The sequence below is a fragment of the Ambystoma mexicanum genome, chromosome 9 (genome assembly GCF_040938575.1).
Source record: "Ambystoma mexicanum isolate Mex_15411 chromosome 9, UKY_AmexF1_1, whole genome shotgun sequence".
In the NCBI taxonomy this organism is placed as follows: Eukaryota; Metazoa; Chordata; class Amphibia; order Caudata; family Ambystomatidae; genus Ambystoma; species Ambystoma mexicanum.
Genome location: NC_090931.1, coordinates 260,252,275 through 260,273,958, shown reverse-complemented (window position 1 = coordinate 260,273,958; position 21,684 = coordinate 260,252,275). Strand labels below are relative to the sequence as shown.

The following is a 21,684-nucleotide window of genomic DNA, read 5'->3' as shown; positions in this document are numbered from 1 at the left end:
GACTACAGCTGACAAAGATCCTGGTAGTGGGGGGAAAAATTCCTACTCAGGAAACTCCTACGGCAAGAGGAAAATCCACATGGGCAAGGGGGCGCTGTTGCGCTTGACGAAGATGGCCGCCTGATTCATCGCTCCGTCCCGTGTGGCACCCTTTAGCTGTAAAATCTCCTGTTTGCCCCGGTACAGCGCAAAGCCGACCACCGGAGTGGGTCATTAACCGGTCTGGTAGTCTACCGGGCGAGTCTCGGTCACCGGACCCTCTTTACTGCGGAGCTTCAGACCCCTGCGTGAGGGGCGGGGTCGGACATCCGACGGCCCCCATACTGGTTCCAGAACTTCCTACTCGAGCTCCGCGGCTTGCGGCCTACTGTGTGGGGGAGGGGCCTCACTCTCTTGTCTCGGGGGGTGAGTGGCCCTGGCTTGATGTTCTTCGTGCCCACTACGCAGCGGCGGCCCTATCCCTTGCCCGCCTGGAACTTGGAGGCCTGCTTCCTCTCCCCTCCTTCAGCCACCTGAGAGCTGACCGCCTCGGCCACGGTCGTGGAGACGGTCGATCCATCCGGCCGTTAGACCTACTACTGCTACTGATCCGGCGCCTTGATTCTCTCCGCCTGCCCTCAACGACCCATACCGAGTGCCATCGACCCATCGACTACGCATAGGGTTGCCCCCCTACAACTGCGACACTGGTCTTTTGTACCTCATGTAGGATCCTGATCTCCAGCTGGGTTCCTCTTCTCGGCCTCCTTGATCCTGCGGGGGTTGACATACCCGCTCCTCGGTCTGGCGTGGGGTTATCCCTACACCGGCGACATGTCGACACGGACCGGCAAGAAGCAATCCTCCATCAACATGTTCGCAAAACCCTCGATCCCCCCCGGGGGGGAGACATCATCACAGGACACTTTGCCCACACCGGAATCACCCGATTCCCAGAAGATGTTGGAGTTTATCCGTGAGGGGTTCACCACTATTCATAGCAAGCTGGACGATATGAACGGCACGATATCTTCCATCAAAGCGCACATGGAGAGAACCGATGGTCGGGTGACCGAAATTGAGGAGCGGGTGAGCACTGCCGAGGACGGCCTGGGTTCCCTCCGTGCGGAGGTCTCCACACTATCCGCCCGAGTTGCCGAAGTGGAGAAAAAGAACGAGGACCTGGAATCTCGCTCGAGACGCAACAACCTCCGCATTGTCGGGGTGCCGGAAGACGGTATACAGGAACCTATGGAGGACTACGTGGAGAGTATGCTGCTTCAGCTCCTCGATTCCCCGAAACTCTCCCCGCAGTTTGCGATCGAGCGGGCCCATCGCTCCCTCATGGCGAAACCCAAACCTGGTGCGCCTCCACGCCCGATAATTGCCAGGGTCTTAAACTTTCGGGACCGAGACACTCTCCTTAGAGCGGCGAGGGCCAAGGGAGACCTTTTCCTAGGCGGGGCCAGGGTCCATCTTTATCCGGATTTTTCGATAGCGGTCCAGCGGGAACGTAAGACCTTCCTGGCAGTGAAGAGGAGACTACGCGACCTACAGGTGAAATATTCTATGTTATATCCCGCTAAGCTACGCGTTGAACACGCAAACCGCGTTTACTTTTTTACGCTGCCCGAGGAGGCCTCCAGGTTCATAGATGAACGCTTTCCCGGCTGAAGTACTATGCCAGCAGATGCCATCACCGGCACACCATAGTCTAAGACATCTGTTCAGCGGATACCTTTCTATCCTATTTCAGTACTCATCTGGTCCGTCGGCACTCTGTCATTACCTAATGTGGATCCGACGAGAACACTTGGCTGCACCGATAACTAATTCAGTTGCTATCTTTGTTGTTCTTTGCTTAGGACACTGCTTCTTGCACATTGTTCTTATACTATATAGTCGGCTTACCCCGACAGATTGATCTGTATTATGTTTGCCATGTTTGCCCCTTCCCCCACGGGACCTCTCTTGAACGGGTATCGCTATTAGCATCGCTATTAGTATCGGGCAAGTACTGTTATCCGTCTATCGCCTCAAGGTTCGGAGCATTACCGCCAGGCCACTTCGCAGGCCCCCCAGGCGTTGATGCCACTGTTCTGGTTTTTGTTGTTGGGTTATAGGGTGATCATCCCTCCGTTTGGGGGAGGAATGTGGGAGGGGGGTATGGGGTTTCATGTTAAAAAAAGCTTGGTGTTCACAGGGAAGGTTGAGTCCGATATACTACGACCCCATTGGCGATACAGACTTGCCCGCACGGGGCGTCGACCATGGGGTGCATACTTCCATCCACCCGTATTCTTTGATGGCTACTACGGGAGGGCTTAGTGAGGACCCTTTGACGTTTATGAGCTGGAATGTGAGGGGGCTAGGAAACCACAAGAAGATGAGACTACTACAACTTCAGGCCGAACGTCACGGGGCTAAGGTCCTGTTCCTTCAGGAAACGCATGCATGCACTGAATTTTGTGACAAATTCGCTAAAGCGTGGGGCCCACAAAGATACTTTACTACATACTCCACCCAGAGCCGCGGAGTCATGACCCTCATCCACAGGAGCCTTAGATTTGTCCCCACTACTACGCTAATCGATCCCCAGGGCAGGTACGTTCTTCTTCATGGTACTCTACAAAACAGGGAAATTATCCTACTCAATATATATGGCCCTAACATTGACGACCCCGACTTTTATACACATCTCATAAATCTCCTAGTAGGCTTCCCCCTGATCCCGATACTCTGGGGAGGTGACTTTAACACGATATTCGACGTGGATCTTGATAGATCCGGCTACAGACCTCGTCAACTCTCCAGAGCAGCATACACCGCACTTTCCTCGCTTCCTCGTCTATCCCTGTTTGATGCTTGGAGGTTCCTTTACCCCGACTCCCGCTCTTATTCTTTCTATTCCTCGGTCCATGATTCCTTCTCCCGGATTGACAGATGGCTGTTATCTGGCGATCTAATAAAGACCGTGACTGATATGGCGATTCTCCCTAGGACTCTGTCGGACCACTCCCCGGTGACTGTCACCCTGTCTTGGGGCCTGGACCGGGATCGGACCAGGCACTGGAGAATGAAACCGCTTTCTCTCCTCGACCCGGTCTTTTGTTCGGAGATGGGTTCGGCAATTGAGGAATTCTTTGAGATCAACACCAACTCTGTTCCCTCACATGCCACCCTATGGGAGTCCTTCAAGGTCTATATCAGAGGCATCGCTCTCTCCAAGGAGAATGGCATCCTCAAAACAATCCAGAGGGAAATCGCTGTAAGCGAGGCCACATTATCTAGACTGGAGGCCCAGTACGCTTTGGATCCGACCCCGGAAACCCTTGCGTTAATTGGCACGGAGTTGGACACCTTCCGCTCGCTCGCGGACCGCGAGCTAAGGTTTCTTGATAACCCCGGTCAGGCAAGAAGATACGGTGAGGGTGAACGCCCCAGCCGTCTTCTGGCTAGACTTCTCTGCCGGGAGTTCGGCGCCTCACCTATTTCCGGAATTGAGAGACCTGATGGAACCCTGGCCACCTCCCCTGGAGATGTCAATGCCGAATTCCTCTCCTTTTACCAATCTCTGTACGCTCTCTCCGACACTGCCACTACGGCCGAAATAGATGCTTATCTTGACAAACTCCCCCTCTCGGCCCTCTCTCCCGCCACTATCGGAGCCCTCGAGAGCCCCCTCACCCCTGAGGAGTTCTCGGAGGCCATAGATTCCCTATCTTCAGGCAAGTCCCCGGGTTCGGATGGTATACCTGTCGAGTTTTATAAACACTTTAAATCGCTCCTGCTCCCTCATCTGGCAGCACTATGGGAGGAGTCTGTGGAGGCAGGTCAGTTCCCCCCCTCACTCCGCGAAGCCACCATCACAGTCCTGCTAAAACCTAATAAACCCTCTACCCAATGCGGTTCTTATCGACCGCTCTCATTGATCAACTGTGATGTTAAGATCTACGCCAAGTCACTCGCTCTGCGGCTTATCCCCTTCATGCCACACATAATTCATCCAGACCAGTCGGGATTCATCCCGAACCGCTCCACCTCCTTGAATCTGAGACGTCTTTTCAGCATTATAAGTAGAGTGAGCCCTGACATACATGCGGTGACCGCGGCCCTCGATATGCAAAAGGCCTTCGATTCGGTCTCATGGAACTACCTCTGGCGGGTACTTGACAAATGCAAATTTGGCCCCACATTTGTCACCTGGTTTAAGCTGCTCTACTCCAGCCCAGTGGCCAGGGTCCGCACCGAGGGCCGCTGCTCCCCTCTCTTCCACATTGCCAGGGGCACTAGACAGGGTTGTCCCTTCTCACCCTTAATCTTCGCCGTAGCGATGGAGCCGTTCGCTGACATGCTGCGCCAGAACCATTCCCATAGGGGCCTGCGCACAGCTGGCTCCTCAGATATAGTCTCTCTATATGCTGATGACGCTCTCCTCTATATCCGTTCCCCTGAGGTCAATCTGGCCCCTATACTGGCAGATGTCGCCCTATTTGGTCGTATCTCTGGTCTCACGGTGAATTGTTCCAAATCAACCCTCTTCCCGCTCACTCCCAGCACACTTCCACCTCCCGACACCATGGGATTCACATGGGCTCAAACCAAATTTACTTACTTAGGTGTCGTGGTGTCCAGGCACACCGAACGGGTCCTGGAGGAAAACTATCAGTCATACCTAGTCAACCTTGCAGTAAAAATACAGGGCTGGGACAAACTTCCGATTTCACTGGCGGGCAGGATAGGGGTTCTGAAGATGGTGGTACTTCCACAACTACTATATAGATTTGCCAATATTCCTCAGTGGCCGGGAACAGACTACTTCCAAACGCTGACTCGTACCCTAAACTCTTTCCTTTGGCACTCCGGTGCAGTCCGCCTAAAACTCAAGACTCTTTCCGCTCCCATGGAAGCTGGTGGCTTTGGTGCACCAGACTTTCTTAGGTACTGGCTAGCGGCACAACTCCAACATACTGCGCATTGGTTCACTACCCTAGATCCCCCCCCCCATGTTAGGCTTGAGAGATTATCAGTCAGCGACCGCGACATTCGATCTCTTGTAATCACACCTATGCCTATGATATTAGATTCCATGGACCCAGCGACATGCACATCTCTGGCCTTGTCCAAATCGTGGCGGATACTGGGCATCGCTCACCCCTTTCATGGTAATCTCCCAATCTGGAATTTTCTTCCTGAAGTCCCACGGGTCCCTCCCTCCGTAGTTCGTTCCTGGGCCGAGGCGGGGTATGAACTGCTACGTGACCTATTTGAACAAGGCATCTTCATCGAGTGGCCTGACCTCCCGGCTTCTCTCAGGCAGAGACCTTCTGTCTGGCTTCAATATTCCTCACTCCGTAGAGTACTCAAGCACAAGTACACATGCTTCCCAGCGCTGCCTCCCGACGAACCTGCAATTACTGAACTAACCTCTCCCGCCCCCTTGAGGGGCAAAATCTCGAGATTATACACCCTTCTTCAATCCAGATTGCCCCCCACATTTTCCAAACTACGGCGCTCGTGGGAGATCGATCTTGGACTTGAGGTGACTGATGAGCGCTGGGCTCATATGTGCGCACGCACCCGGGATGTCTCCTTCAACTCCCGATTTAAATTAATTCAATTCAAGGTGCTCCACAGGTACCACTACACTCCGGCCAGACTACATCATATTTTTAACGACTCCTCCCCCAGGTGCCCTAGATGTGCATGTGAGAATGCTGACTATCTCCACATGTTGTGGTCTTGCCCCCGACTTGCTCAATTCTGGACCTCAGTGTGCTCTACTATGTCCTCTATCCTTGAATTCCACATTTCCCCATCCCCAATGACATGTTTGTTCCATGACTTCCCCGACCTCCACCGTGACTCCAGAAAACTTGCCGGCCTCTGCATGCTACTTGCTGTGCGTACAATTCTGCTTTGCTGGCTTAGGCCTTCCATCCCTACCCACGCACAATGGCTCAGGGCAGTGACGTGGGCCTACGACACGGAGGAAGCCTGGGCGATACAACAACCCACCCGTTCCAGGCCCAGAGATATCTGGCTGCAGTTTCGCTTATTTATGTCTGCCACTGACTCTGATTCGGATTCCGTATCTCCTCCCCCCCTCACCTAGCCCACCCCCATGCTGACCTTGTGATCCCTTTTCTTTATTTTCCCTCATTTGTGTATGGTCCGACCCCCCATAGGTCCTCACATGTGTATGTATCGACCCCCCTTTTTTTTCCTCTTGATACTTTGTTTATACAAACTGTGTGTACTCATACTACCTGACCGACTTTAATCCTGTATGCTTTATGTCTACTCACCTGTATCTGTGTTACCGAGCTGAATAAATAAAAGTTTAAAAAAAAAAAAAGAAAATCCACATGGGCTTAGCCCTAGATAGGTTGTGTCCTGATAGGAGTGTGTTGCTAGGCAACAAAGATCCAAAGGACTCCACATTGTTGGTATCGTCTGACAATGCCAAGTGAAGAAGTGTGCTGGGCCACGAAAAATCAAGACTCTGTGACTACTGATTATCCTGCCACTGAGCACCCAAAACTATTAGGAGCAAAATATGGACTAGAATTTTGGACTAAGGATACTGGATTGATTAGCCTAGACCTCCTTTTAACTGACTTTCAGTTACTTCTCTATCCTGACATGTGTTTTCCAAGATTTTCCTCTGTGTTTCAATTAGCGTTCTTTAAACCTCTAGGCTTTTTCCAACCCTTTTCCTATAGTTTGCACCCATTGTCCTTTAATCCTTCTCTGCTGCAACGGTTGTAATAATACATTGCCGGGCTCTGTGCACCTACTGAATCTCATTTCATAATTTGTGGGACCAGCACACCACCTTAAAGAAACATTCACCCAGTCCCCCTTAAGAGCTGAAAAACTGTATAGACTAGAGATCTTTAGACACACCATGTTCCGCCTCCTCTCCCTTTGGCTCAGCATCTAGGTGTCTTCATTATTTGCTTGCTATTTCGTGCAGAGCTGGGTGGGATCAAGCTGTGCTGGTAATACTGCTACTTGGAAGGCATAAGTGGAGTGATTTGCAAAAGTTCCCGCCACCCCCTTTTGAAATTCCAGTGGCAGACTAATAAGTAATGGAAACGGACCCCGCGGGATCACAAGTGGTTTAGGAACATCAGCTCTAGCGTTTACAACACTGTGTTTGATTCTCTGAACTTTCATTTGTTGCCCAAACGAAGGCTGTATATATGGTTTATGCCTTTCATTTCAAGGGACTTTATGGATTTCGCCAATCGTATAATTCTCTCTCTCTCTGGGATCCAGCCACTTTGGCGTTTCCTCTTGACTGCAGTAAAGGTCCCTATCTGCTACGGTCACGCAATTTCATATGGGGAGTGGATTTACAATACTGCAGCACAACTTGCAGCTTGAACTAGAACATAATGTGCTCATTTCTTAAGTAGAAGCTCACCTTTATAGAGTGCCATTGGCACAAAGTATACGGTTATGGACTGACCATCTGGCACGTACTGCCTTATACAGTTGCTTGTGCAAAACCTTTCCTGAAAATGTAAGATCCGCAAATATTGCATGGTCATTTTAATACCGGTCCAAAAAGACAAGGCCATATGCTCAAGCCTTTGGAGTGACTGCGCTAAAGCTAAAGTACTTGCTGTCTCTAATCTCAGGGAGAATCACGCGACCTTTTCCCAAAAATGTAAAACTTCTGCTTTCCTGGGTTTCAATTCTGCTCCATAACCACACTAAGTTCATAGTGCTTAGAAGAACATGAGGCCTGGATTTTGATGTGGCCTTAGGGCTCGTCGGAGTGGGTAGGAGGACAGAAACTGTGCTCTTTCTGGGTTTTGTAATGCGCTACAGCAGAAGATGCTTTATTCTGATCCCTGTGGGCCATCTGCCTAGATAAATACAACCATGACCACCACCGCGGTTGGTGCTCTTCACAGCCATTTCAGGGATTCACTGCATGGTGCAGTGCCAGGCGTGGCGATAGGGGTGCACCCTGGGTTCCTGTGCTTCTAACTGAATGATGCAGTGAATCGACTTTGACTCCCGCAGTGCGCGCATAATTTATAATTATTCATATAATTATAACAGAATGGTGCACTCAAGATGGCTGTCCTAGACCAGGGCACAGCTCTGTAAGCCTGGGAGGAGTTCCAACATCTTGCAGGAGCTCCTCCCAGCCAAGAGATGACTCTGGTCGAGGCAGGGAATCACAAGAAGCGCAGTCCAGGCCTCTCAACTGAGGAGTTATTGCAAAGAATGATTCGGTCAGATGATGCACTAACAAGGAAATGCCCCTGCTCGCCAGATAAATTGGGGAAAAATGTCCAATCCTTAGAATACCTAAAATGGAATCGGGTGCCAAAAACGAACAGGTTAAACAGAGTCAAGAAACTAGGACAACATAACTATTTGGGCCATATCATGTCATAGTATGTATTATGGGGTGAGTAAAAAATGTTTTTGGGTGACTACTGAGTTATTGCTCAATAGTGTTTTCCTCCATTTGGAGGTTTTATGGGTTTTGTACAACATTTGTCGACATCAGTGACATGATGTGGCCCAAATGGTTTGGCCAGATGATCAGCCTCCTCTGCAGATCCTGATGAGGGCTGCGATGAAGTGCCACGAAAGGGTAGAGGATGGGACTGGGTTGACCCTGGGGCAGGAGGCCACCACAAGCTATGTGATGCAAGCTCCAGGGGAGGTATAGGATGGACCTCCAATCCCCATCCAGCTTTAGGCGTGTGTACTTAACACTTGGGAACTGCTTGGGAACTTGGGAAACTCTCACTCTTGCCGAATCTGAGAAAGAGTTCATAAAAGATCCTTGTAGTCTGCAGGGCCGCTGCCCTGGAGCGTCCATGGACGACCGAGTAAAGATGAAGACTGGTTGCATACAAGGCAGCGGGTTGGCGAGAAATTCTTGAACAGTAAATTATGGGGCCAGTTGTTGAGGCTCCTGGGGTCCTCCACCTGTCGAAAATGTGAAATCTTTATATTTGTGAATAAACGGAGATGCAGTCCCTCAAAGGCAGTGCCAGAGGAAAAGGTCAGCAGAATAAATCCAAGAGGTTGAAGGGTGTACTTAATTAAAATAACATTGGCAGTAGAGCCGTTTGCCAATTGCAAGAGGCTTGAAAACTGTGATCCACGACGTCATTGTCTAACCACGAGACATGCTTGCTTGCAAAAGAGTGAATAAGGAGGGAGAGAAGAGACAGAGGATAGCAGAGGAGGCTGACTGGAGGAGGAAAAGAAGGAAGGGAGGAGATGGAGAGAGTTAGAGGTAGTGGAGAGAGCAAGAAGGTCAGTGATGGTCAATTTGACATAGAAAATATCAGAGACAGCTGAATAGGAAAAGGGAAGAAACAGACTGCCAGAGAAGGGGAAACAAAATATAATAGAGCAAAGGACCGGTGGCAGATAAATAAGAGCAGGTAGAGTTAGATGGGAGTAGAAAGAACCCCATAATGTGGAATGGGTAAAGGAAAGAACAGAGGATGTAGGAAAGGGGGATAAAGCAAGAGGGAGAGGAGAAGTGAGAGAAAGAGAATGTAGCAGAGCAAGGAGAAGGCGATAAGGAAGAGAGAGAAACAAGAAGAGAGGAGGATTGAAGGAAGGACGGGTGGAATAGAAGGCAGAAGGGGAGGAGCAGAAACAAGGCAAGGGGAAGAGAGAGGGAGTGATAGGGAGTCACAAAACTCGCCATACTAATTTAAATAATCAGTTGTGGAAAGACCTCACAATACTCCTGAACGTTAGGGAGATCGACCAGAAAAACCACCCCCCCCTGCCCTCCACTGGCAAGGGAGAAGAGACTCCTGATAACCCAGGGGTCTAATGTACGGCTGACCCACGGCACCAGGGTGGGTGGTACCAGGTAACCAACTACTCCAGGAGGTCTACTTTCACATCCTGACAAGTCAAAGGAGAGACAACATATTCAAGACAACATAAACCCCAGAGATTGTGAGACACTTTTTACTGCCAAAAATGAATCTGATTGGAAGAGGGAAGGATCCTAAAAGGAGTTTAATCACATTTAACTCACTTAAGAACCCCACTAGGTGGGCCCTGTAAAGCCTAATTAGCTTCGAGTTGTCTGTCAATCCCTTGGCTGCAACAGTGCCCATTAGAATTTGTTCTCCAGTCTGATTAAAAGGAGGTTCAACATGTCCGCTCTGACCTCCCACCCCATCACCCAGAATATAACGAGAGAGATAGGTCACCTTTTCCTGGATTCGAGTCTGGGAGGGTTAATATGGAGCCCAAATGTACAGCCAGCTGAGCTCACAGGTTGATCCGGGATGGAGTTCTCGGAAGACAACACGCACCTTGCAGCTGGGCTCTAAGCACCGATTCCAGGTGGTGGTCCCTACCCAATGCAAGACCATGTGAGGCTAAGGAGAATTCCCTGACTCCTCTGGGTCGCTAGGCTATGGCACTTTCGAATTCGAGCTCCAGGAGTGCCAAAGATGCCCTTGGGTTGCTGTCCCTGCTCCAGGAACCCAGAAACCGTCCAGAGGTGCCAGTCCCTACACAACAGATTTCCATGAACCCCAGAAGGCTCAGATGTCTCTAGTGAACTAAGCTCTACCTGTCATGTGGTAGAACTCTAGGAGGGCAAAGGTGGCATGAGGGTTTTGTCTAATGATCTGTGGCTCCCGCCACCCACCCTGAGAAGGGGTCCCTACCTTGCACTGAGTTCAACAACATAGGGATAAGCTTAAATGTCCCATATCGAGAACACCAGAAACCGTACCAGCACACCTGGAGTAAACCCACAGTACTTGGGTCCCAGCCAACGATCAGGGTTGCATGCTTTCAGCCCAGCTCAGAAAACTCTACTTCTAATTTGTCCCTCACCCCGAAGCCCAAGAACCACCAAATGAGCCCATTGGGCATGCCCAGTGCTAATTTGACTGATGCAGGGCTTTGGTCTTTTCCTGAGAGCCACCAAACTACCCAATGGCCCACTGGGCATATCCACTACTTGTTTTGAGTGGTGCAGTACCTTCAGTTTAGACCATGAACCATCATTTGAACCCCCAAAGAACCCAACAGGCACACTAGGCATAGCCTGTGGTCAGGCCAGAGGCTACTTTAAAAAATGTTTAAATCTCTTTATCAAGTTTTTTCCATCAACATCATGATCAGATTCAGGTCGTAGCTCCCGAATCATCAATACAGAAACATCCTATGTTCATGGTTGTCCATGAAAAGATCGAATAGAAAATACTGAGGCAGAAAATGCAGACGAATTTTCGACTTGAAATGTGGGGGGAACTGCTGGAGCACCCCCTCCACCCCCAACGTTCCCCCTACCCTAATATATCCACTTACCCCACTCCCCATCTATTAATTTTCTCAAAAGTCAAAAAATTCGAATAAAAGAAATTCGCCATTTTCTGCCTCGGTTTTTTTTCACTCAAATTTTTCTGCAGATACCTATGTTCAGAACATCCCTCCCAATTAATCGAACTTCCCCTCACTCACCCAAACAACCCCAGGCCTCATGGCTAACATGAAAACCAGGTCGACCATTTTTTTCAATTGTTTTACAGATTTCCTCCTGGTGAACTGACGAGCAGACACACCATGCTATTATCCAAGAGGCTCCCATGTCACCCATTTTGGTTAATACTTCCCCCCGAAATGTCACAAGCGTCTGGCATAGCCAGATCATATGCAGAAAGTGTGCATCTTCTGCCCCACATTTAGGACACATATGCAGTCTTGTGGGGCTCATTTTAGGTATTCTCCTATGAGTCAAATACGTTCTATGCAAGAAGTTATATTGTACAAGCCTCAATCCAGCATTTCTAGATCTTTGCCACTGTACCTCCTGGAACACCCCCCCCCCCCCGCACTCCCCCCTCTCGCCCCGCCTTCATTGTTCCCACGGCCACTTTCTTGACTCTGTTCTGCAGCAGTAGCTCATATAGGTTGTGGATGTCGGTCGTCCCCCCTCTCCAAGTGCATACAGGCCCCCCAACAGAAGAGAACTGGGGCTTCGATCAGTGGCTACTTTAACTAGGGTCTGTGTTTAAAAAGACCGGCCCTGGGAACCCCGTTTTGACAGCTCTACACTGTGAGTCTTTCTGAAACACTTTGTGAGCTTACTAGGTATATAGCCTGAGCCCATGCCCTGTGCTTGGGGACTTACTTGGGCCCCACCCTGGGTGCTTGGAAAACTCATGATTGCCTCAATGGCCATGGCCTAATTTGACTGATGCAGGCCTTCAGACGAGCCTTAGTCACCATACTTTTACCATTGCAGGGTTATGTCAGAAAACATAAACCACTAAACTTTTTGACCAAGGTTGTGCTTTCAGCCTTGTCGGTAAGCAGCTAAAATACTCAATTAGCCCACTAGCATAGCCTGCATCTAAGTACTTTGTCTTTTTTGCCAAACGCACAGGCTTCGGGCAGTGGACATGGCTTGTAGCAATGTCCAATGGTTACTTTATTTTGTTAACTTTGTGTTTGCGAGGCACTTCCGGGGCTAATAAAAAATAGTTGCCACCCTCGGTGGAGACTCAGGTGATGGCATCTCTTTAGCCATTTCAAGTATGTGTTCGTGCAAAGTTTGTTCTGAGTGCTAGTGCATACATTCTTATTTCAGAATGCGAAGGGGGTACCCGGGCTGGACTGGCCTACATGGAACTCTGGGGATTTCCTGGTAGGCCTCTGCACCCTGGGCCTCCTTTGTGTGATAACCTATTTTATTTCCAAATTTTCTCATAGGAAAAGGGTTGGGTTTTCTGAAAATGTGGCCACTTTGAAAATTATTTCAAGGGCCACTTTTGGTTCCAAGTCCACCCCTGGGGGTACCCTTACTGTTTAGAGTAAAGATCCTTCCCTTTTTCCAGCCGCCACAACCGAGCACCACTGTGGACCACAGTAGACCACTTGACTCCCCGCTCTCCACTCTCTTACTTTTGCGGGCCGAGCATTTTGTCATGTCCAAGACCTTTACTGAACTTACAAAGTAGCCACCGGACCCAGCCAGTGATCAAGCCCAGTGGTCACATTAACCTCAATGGTAGACTGCAAACCATTCATTGGGTCTGTGGGCAAATAGAGGGAGATCTGTGGACTACCCTAGTCAAAAACTGTACACACACATGTATACACACACACACACACACGCACACTTGCGTGCATACACACGCCCACACACACACATGCACACACACACCCACCTTCAACCAAGTAGATGTCATTCTTACACACACACATACCTTCAAACAATTAGATGTCATGCTTACACAAACACACCTTCAACCAAGTAGATGTCATGCTTACACACACACACCTTCAACCAAGTAGATGTTATGCTTGCACACACACACACACACACACACACAAACACCTTCAACCAAGTAGATGTCATGCTTGTTCAAAGGGCTTGAAAGAAAGTGTGACTATGCACACTCATCTCAGCCTTCTGAATGCCTGAATTGCAAACATTTCATTTTGATAAATAACCTTCATACTCACGCTTCTGGTGACAGTGAATGCAGACAATCTGACTGATAGGTACCACCAAAGCGTAATCCCAGAAAACACTGAAAAGAACAAAAAACACACAGTGAGCAACTAGAGTCGCGCAGCATTGGGCCAGCCTGGCTCTGCTCAGAAGTAGAACTTGCAAATGTAAGGAGACACTCCTAGCTCAGACCTGGAGACCTCTACACGATCAAAGGTGTCTGTAATGTTACCTCCTGGGATGATACAGGTTTGGGAAACATAATCCAGGTAAAACTGTGACAGCTAAGAGACATTATACAATTTTGAACATTTCTGATTCCCACATATTTTTGCTTGTTTTGCAACTGTTCTGACTAGTTCAGTGAGAGTGGATTTCAAAATCTGGCTTTGAGACAGTACAAGTTCAATAAGCTCACACCAGTTCTGTACTGGAAGAAAGGATTGTGATGTCTTTAAGTGGCTTTAAGACAAGGGGCCCCATTCTAGGGTTGCCACTCCGGAAACAAGAGTGCCAGTAAGCTCACCAGCACCCTTGTGTCCCGACCGCCACACTATGAGTTTGCCTGCTGGGGCCGCTGCATCCAAAAGGGCTGACCCTGCCGGGTGCAGCGGCTCCGGTAGGCAGACTCATCATGGACGCATCAGCACTGTTAGTAACGGTGCTGATGCTTTCGTGAACCCACGGGAATGGGGACTAACATTTTCCAGCAACCAGCTTCCTGGCACACAGAGAACTTGTAATGTGCTGGTGGCACCAGGAAGCTAGCTGCCGGTGAAATGTTACTAGTCCGGCGGCAACGCGCCGGAAGCACCAGCAGGGTTCCTGCTGGGCTCGTAATGAGGCCCACTGTGCTAACTGAATATACTAGAATATGACCTTACTATGCAATCTGGGCATACTGGAATATGACTTAACTTTAACGTAACTGTGATAGTTGTGCATAGCGGAACTATGCTCTTCCTGTGCTGAATGGGCATTCTCCCATCTGTCCTTATTATCCTTATTGAGCATGCTGGGCTCACTTTGCTCACTGGAGCTACAGAATTAGATTCTGTGTTTAGTTCTAAGTGGGTATACTACCAAATCTAGGGTAGACCTCTGAACCTCCAAATGGATGCCTGGGAATCGCCAGAAGGTCAATCCCCAGCATAAATACATACCTCTAACAAGATAAGGGCAGAGCCACTCAAACCCGATCTTTCTTATTTGAAAAAAACAAAATAAAATGATAAGAAAGATTGTCTCTTGTCTGCTGACCATTGGATTCTGCCTATACTATGATATACGGACCAATGGAATCCGGCTTTACTGTACTAAATGAGCAACAACTTGCTGTGATAATTGGACCTAAGGAGTCTGGCCTTAATGTGGTAATTGGGCATATGGGAATCTGGCCCTTGTGGTTTGCAGTTCAATACTCTTTTCAATGTCATCTAACTATAATTTCACTGTGTCAATTGCAACGAGTACATTTGTTCGTGATGGCATTACGGTGGAAGACTCAATTAATTTGTTATTCTTTTGTCTTATTCTGAATATGCCTAGCAGAAAGTTCCTTCTTCACGTTTTTAGGTTGTATAATGTTTGTACACTAGTTGATGCGAAGGTGTCTGTGTTTTCCGTCCCCTCTTAGAACCTGGCCCATTCTATTTTTAGTTTTATTGAAAATGCCCTATCTTTGAGATCATCAAATATTTGCAATGTTGTATGTTAGTAGATATTCTGTATTTTGTGCTTATGTATGATATTCTGGACTTTTGTGAAATGAAAATGTCGAAATAGTTTTTTTATTGTTGTTGTTGTTGTGTACATATATCATCTTGTTAACATTTTGACTCAACAATGTAATCTAAAAAATTTTCAACAAAAAGAAGAGGGTGAGGTGAAGAGGCTATGAATTAGGAGAAAGGAAAAGCAGTAACATATCTGAGAGATAAAGAGGAGATGAAGCCAGCTGTCAGTATGGCCACAAAAAAGATCACACACAATGTCTTAATATGTCTGCAAGGAGTGGGAGAACTAATTTATGGACACGGAGGCAGGCAGTGGCAAGGGGAGAGGAGATTGAAAGATAGCATGGGTAGGTGGGAAGTCAAAGTGGGCAAACAGGGAATCCACCACCCCCGTTTGAGCTAGCTAGAGAGAAATCTGCCCACTTTCACCGTAAACATTTTCCCAACAGGCTGCCTTTGCCAAACGGTGGCTGTCGAGAATGAGCACATGTGCTTATCGCGCATAGAGAAGGAGCTGGGACCAGGAAGTAGTGCGTCAGGGTCACAGGTAAGGTGGGGGACTTGGGGTGAGGGTACAGGTGTGGTGGGGAAATGTTAGGGGTGTGGGAGGGGAGACGGGAAAGGGAGTAGGCAAGGAGACCCGGGCTTGCAGGTGTGTCCCCCACAGAACTCAATTATATGGGTGGGGTTGGAGGGCATGTTGTTTTCATGCAGCGCCAAAGTCAGGTCTGGGAAAACAGATTGTCCATGAAAAGGTCGAATTCGAAATGTCAGCGGAAGAAAAAACGGATAGTTATTTTAACGAAAATTAATTTTGATTTTTTTTCTCACGTGGACATTACTGGCACCACCCCCTTACTTACCTGTTGGCGGTACACCTCGTTATGTGCCGCCAACTCCCTGTCTCCCTGCGACACCAGTTCCCTTCACTTCCGTGGATGGGAACCGCCACCGCAGGGTCCATTTCTTTTTTTTAAACTTTATTCTTTAGGGAGCCGCGGCCTCCCCCACAACCCTTGACACCATTATAGCAAACAAGTGTGCGGGAGACACCCCCACTTCCCTTGTTCGCTATAATGGTCCTTTATGGTAGAATTGTTCACATTTTTCGTAATTTATGTAATTTTCGTACAGCCGAAATTCGAACAATTCTACCATTGGTTTTTTTTCCCCGACCTGTCATGCGGATACCGGGAAAACAGGCTGCAGTGAAATCAGCCTGCGGGACAACATCATACATCAAGGAATCCTAAACAAAATAAAGTGAAAAGGATTTATTATAATAGATGGTTAGATGCATTTGGCATAATTACATACTTTCATGGCGATTAACACATTAGCTATGATCTTGCAGAGGGCTAGAATGGAAAACTGCGCCAAAAATTATCTATGGAATTTAGAATTTGAAATCCCTAGTACGCAAGCCTCCCATTGCATGACTGGGTACTCCGCCTCGCTTTATAGCCAGCACGATTGGCCTAACTGCCAGTTCCAAAGCAGTAGTGTGATGACACTGCCATATGCACAAGGGAATGACTGACTGAGAGCCTTGAAGGAAGGTGAGCTACAGCTTAAGAGTGCATGTATCACTCTTAGGTCTGGCTGCTCGCTTCCTCCTCCCTGACTTGTTGTAGGGGGTCACATATGGCGAATTGGCGGGTGAGGAGGTGAGAGCATAGGCCAGCTTGCATCAAATAAAGTGACCCTCAGATCTGAGTAACAAGCACATACCTTGGGAAAGCTAAAGAGCCTGCTCTAGATTTAGAAGAATGGGCCTGTAATGTGATGAAGTCCCCTGCCCGGTTCTGGGGAACATCAAGGTCCTGAATCAGGGGGTCGGCACTACCCTGAGTCAATGGATGTTGTCCCAGGGCTGGTATGGGGAGGATCCCCTGCTCACTCCACCTTCCTCCCCACCTCATTGCATGAGATACTCACAATGCCTCACCAAATGCCACTTTTTGGGGGCCTATATATCCCCAAACCACTAGTGCAGCCCTAAAAGCGTTAACCCTATGCATACCCTTTGGGAGACCTTGCAGGGGGTGACTTAACTATCTCCCCTCAACAGATAGAGCCTGAAGCTTCTACTAGGCGAATCCCCCTCCACCAGAACAGAAAAGGATACATTTCCCTTTAAGGGAAGTTCATTTCTCCCAACTGGCAAGGGTAGCATATGTGTAGATACTGTTGCCAGTCTACTAGTGTATAGGCGCGTTATAAATGCCATATCAAATCATATCATGTCATCATATCAGGGAAGTTATTTAAAAAAGAGAGCACACTCCATAGTGAAGCAGAGCTGACAACATAGAAAACAAAGTTTCAAAAGTAGTTTCCCAGAGGAAATCTACATGCCAGGATTACAATTTTACATCTCCACCACGTGCACAATACACAGAGAGAAACTAAGGGCCTCATTACACGGACGGCGCTAACCATGGCGCTATTAGCGCCATGGTTGCCGCCGGTATTTTACCGAGTCTGCCATGGTGAATGGCGGAATTACTGCCCTATTCCAAGGTGTGTGGGGGCGGTAATTCCCCATTCACCATGGCACTTCCCCATTCCCATTTTTGCCCCCATAGGGCTCAATGGGAATGGGGAAGGCGGTAATTACCGTACCGCAAATTGCGGTACCGTAATTACCTCCAAGGTCCCTTTGCGGGTCCCGTCCTTAACGGCTGGTAAAACCAGCCGTTAAGGTAGGGTCCCACAAAGGGACCTCGTAGTAAGGCGGTAAGGGTTTACCGGCACTGGTACCCTTACCGGTACTGGTAAACCCTTACCGCCATCCGTGTAATGAGTTTGAATCACTTACCAAATATGTTCTCAGCTTGTAAATTGAACATTGGGAAAATTGGAGATTTGTGCTAAAAATAGGCAGTACAAAGGAGGGCAGAGAAGGAATCTAGATTTCAAGATGTCGGCGTAACCAGTTGCAGGCTTGGTCCAGGCCCTTAAGCCCAAAGTAGTTCCAGGTGCACTCAGAAATAGCAACCAATCGCACTCCTGTACCTTTCAGAGAAAACAGGTGCAGACCCTCACCCAGAGTGCTTCCCTGGGAGGGGTGAGACAGAATGATAAAACACAGTCACCTCGTTCTGATAGTGTTGGTTACAGGAGCAGGAGTCTCACATTTGGAGAAGGCTGACGACTATAGAGGGTGGAAGAAACAGAGACTGGAGAGAGAGGGGAGGGTGGAAAGCTGACAGCAGTGGAGTGCCCAAACCAGGCCACACTCGGGCCACCACTCTTAAGATTTCCCTGACAGCTATGTTCATTGATCAGCCTACTGGCAACAGAGCATGTCCAAGTGAGTCATGATGTATGGACGTTGTAAAGCCTGTATCTAGACAAATAAGAAGGGTTTGGGTCACCCTAAAGCTAGCAATACCAAGGAAGGATGAGGCAACCCCTCTAGAACTTTATAGACTAGGACAATCGAGCTGAAGGCAGAAAAGGCTTCCAGAGGAAGAGACTTTGGAAAGTGCAGGGTCTCGTAGGGGAAGGGACCCGATCCCGTTTAGGGAAAATCATTCCGAACTTTTGGTTTGTTGGGAAGATCCCAGTCTCATTTAAATTGACCCCAATTCTAAACTATCCCAAAATAAAAGAGAGTGAACTACAGCAAATGGAATTTGTGTCCTTCTTGGTCCCATGTGGAACTCTGTGCTGGGTGGCATCAGAAGATGGATCAAGAAGGCTTAGACTGACTAGCTGGCACAAGACCCCAATGCCAAGATCATACTCTCAAGGCAGGGACACACAACCTCCCACCCTGAGAGGAGAAGATTTTTTTCAACTTTTTCTTCTTCACTTGGTAGGATAGCATACTAATTCACGATAACATTCAGACTCCATTCACGGTAGTGCACACTCACCCACCTTCCTAACATTAGAAAAGAAAGGTGTCAGCCACAGTCGTAGCTCAATCTCGGGAAACCACCACCCAGGTAGAGAGGGAATCCATCATAGCAGAAATGTCCTTTATATCCAAAGTACCAACAGAGAGGACACTGAGACAGAAGACCCCAAAATCAATTTGGAGTGGGAGCTGCTGTGTACCAAGTGTCTCCTGCTGGAGAGTTGTGCTGCCTATTCTAAAAAATGGGTAAGTAAATGTCCTGGTGCTAATGGAAAAGACAGCGCTTTAGGAATAAATGGGGAGCTATCCTTGGAAGCACCTTATCAGCAGTGACAATTATACAAGTCTACTTTCAGGAGAGAGCCTTCCTGTGTGAAGGCATCATAAAGAAGGACACAGCCAACAGATTCCAAATTCAAACAATCAATTTATATTAACTTAAATGTCGGGATGGAAAAATTCCTAACTTGCCCTATGCTAAGGGGAGATTTCCCTACCAAAATAAAACTAAGGAGAGTCTGAGTCAAAGAGTTCAGCTTAGGAATCTGTGTCCAAAACCTATGCTTGCCCTCACAACTATAACTATACAATGTGTAAGGATATCAGCAATCAACAGAAAATAGTGTTCAACACAAAGTCCTGAGCTTCTTTCATCTCGCTGCTTCCTTTCAGCTCCCTTCGCCAAGTATAAAACAGTTCAACAAAGTAAAGTCTCAAAACCCCTTTATGTAGAATTGGAATGCAAGAAGTCTCTTTAGGTATCTGAGTTTCATTCCCCCCCAAGTTAGGACCCAGGATCCCCTTCCCCAAGTTCAAAATCACAGGAAAGGACCTTGAAATGAAAGGCTTCTCATCAGGACTCAAGGTTCCCTTCACCAAGTTCCAAAACACAATTGGCCTCATTACGACCCAGGCGGTAAGTTACCGCCTGGGCCGTGACTCTACCACCATGGCGTAAACTACGTTTACGCCATGGTGGTTGGCGGACTTACCGCCCCATTCCGACCTTGGCGGGGCGGTAAGTCCCCAATCCCCATTTACCCTTCCCCATTCCCATTTTTGCCCCATAGGGTATAATGGGAGTGGGGAAGGCGTTAATTACGCCACCGTAAATTACGGTGGCGTAATTAACTCCATGGTCCCTTAGCGCCATGGATTTTAACACCTGCTAAAAGCAGGTGTTAAAAGCGCCATGGCGCTAAGGGACCTCGTACTCAGGCGGTAAGGGTCGGCGCTGTTAACGCTGCCGTTAACCCCTTACCGCCTGGGTCGTAATGAGGCCCAATATGTCTTTATCTTTCCACAGTTTGGTTAAGGTTGTTTTCAAACCCATAGTTAAAATGATTGTGTAGTTGTCCCACATGTTGAAATGGTCTGAATGATTTTTACAGTTTTCCCACAGGTTTACATGTTCTCTGTGTATCAGGCTGCAGTGTCCTTTGTCTGCCTGTTCTTGTCACCTTTTTGGTTTCAAAACATTGGTTCCTTTTAACAACAAAGACTTAATTCAATGTAGTGTTCACTAATGAAACCTCTGGCTTGGGGCTTGTTTTTTCTTCATATAGAGTTGAATACATGTTCCTTTCACTTTAAATGTATAATTCATGTGTGGAGAGCTTTGAAAACGTGTTTCTCATCACCAGGATCATTCTGACGCAAGATATTCCCCTTTTTGTTTAATGGTAGACAAATGTAACTGCTTGTTTTGCTTTAATTGGATAGTTTGGTGTTGAAAGACTTTTGAGAATGTGTGCCTTGCCACACGTGACCACTCTGATACAAAGTATTCCCCTTTCTTGTATACGTAACAAGCATAAATCTTTGTTCCACTTTAATTAAGCTGTTCACTGTTTGTAGACCTTAGAAAACGTGCTTTCTGCTGCACATGAACACTCTGGTACAATGTATTTCATAAAATGCTTAAATTCACACACACGCTCTGGGTTTCTTAAGCTCCAGAAACTCACTGGTTGCTTAGGACTTTGTGCTGCAGCACGGATCACACAGCCTTCATCCTCTAGTGCCGGGGCTCCAGCTTCTGCCCCTCAGACCCTCCTGGAGTGGTCCTCCACCACAGGGAAGTGAGCACTTTAAACAGAAAGGAACGGGGCATCCTTCCAAAATGGCTTGCTTCACCTCTCTTGGTCCGCTCCACGGAAACCTCACTCCCATGCCATGCTGAACGGTCCTCTGCTGCATGCACCGGCCTCCTGGTCCTTCTCCTGTCGATTCCCTCTGCCACCGGGTTGGGCTCCATTTATACACCTGTAGCCCCTTGACAGGCTGCACGTGTGAATGATTATTCAGTCCCGCCTGACTCCCATTAAAGGGACATGCCATACCTTCACTGCTCCTAGCAGGCATCTTCCTCTTCACAGTACTACAGTGGTAAAATAACATCTGTATTGCTCTTAGTTGCCTTTTCATCGTCCCAGTACTGTCAAGTATAAATGGTGGAGAAATTAGGTGAATGTCTTACAGTAGCCTATAAAGGTTTGAGAAGGGTTGATTTGGTTGTTACTAGGAAAAGGGGATACCATGCCTCACCCAAGGGCACAACCACTGCCAGTTCCCAAGGATTCTCCACCCAGGTGATCCTCCCTCGCTTCTCTGCCCCA

The 21,684-nt window shown here is 48.2% G+C and overlaps 1 protein-coding gene across 4 annotated transcripts in view; it reads right to left on the bottom strand.

Moving 5' to 3' along the window:
- The window catches only part of SGSM2 (small G protein signaling modulator 2), a 1,574,436-nt gene that overhangs the window by 613,074 nt on the left and 939,678 nt on the right, over window positions 1–21,684 (bottom strand). For all 4 annotated transcript variants that reach the window (XM_069614582.1, XM_069614584.1, XM_069614583.1 and 1 more), the window contains exon 9: window positions 13,474–13,541. In XM_069614582.1, the coding sequence (XP_069470683.1) occupies window positions 13,474–13,541 (68 nt within the window). The remainder of the gene's footprint in view (window positions 1–13,473; window positions 13,542–21,684) is intronic.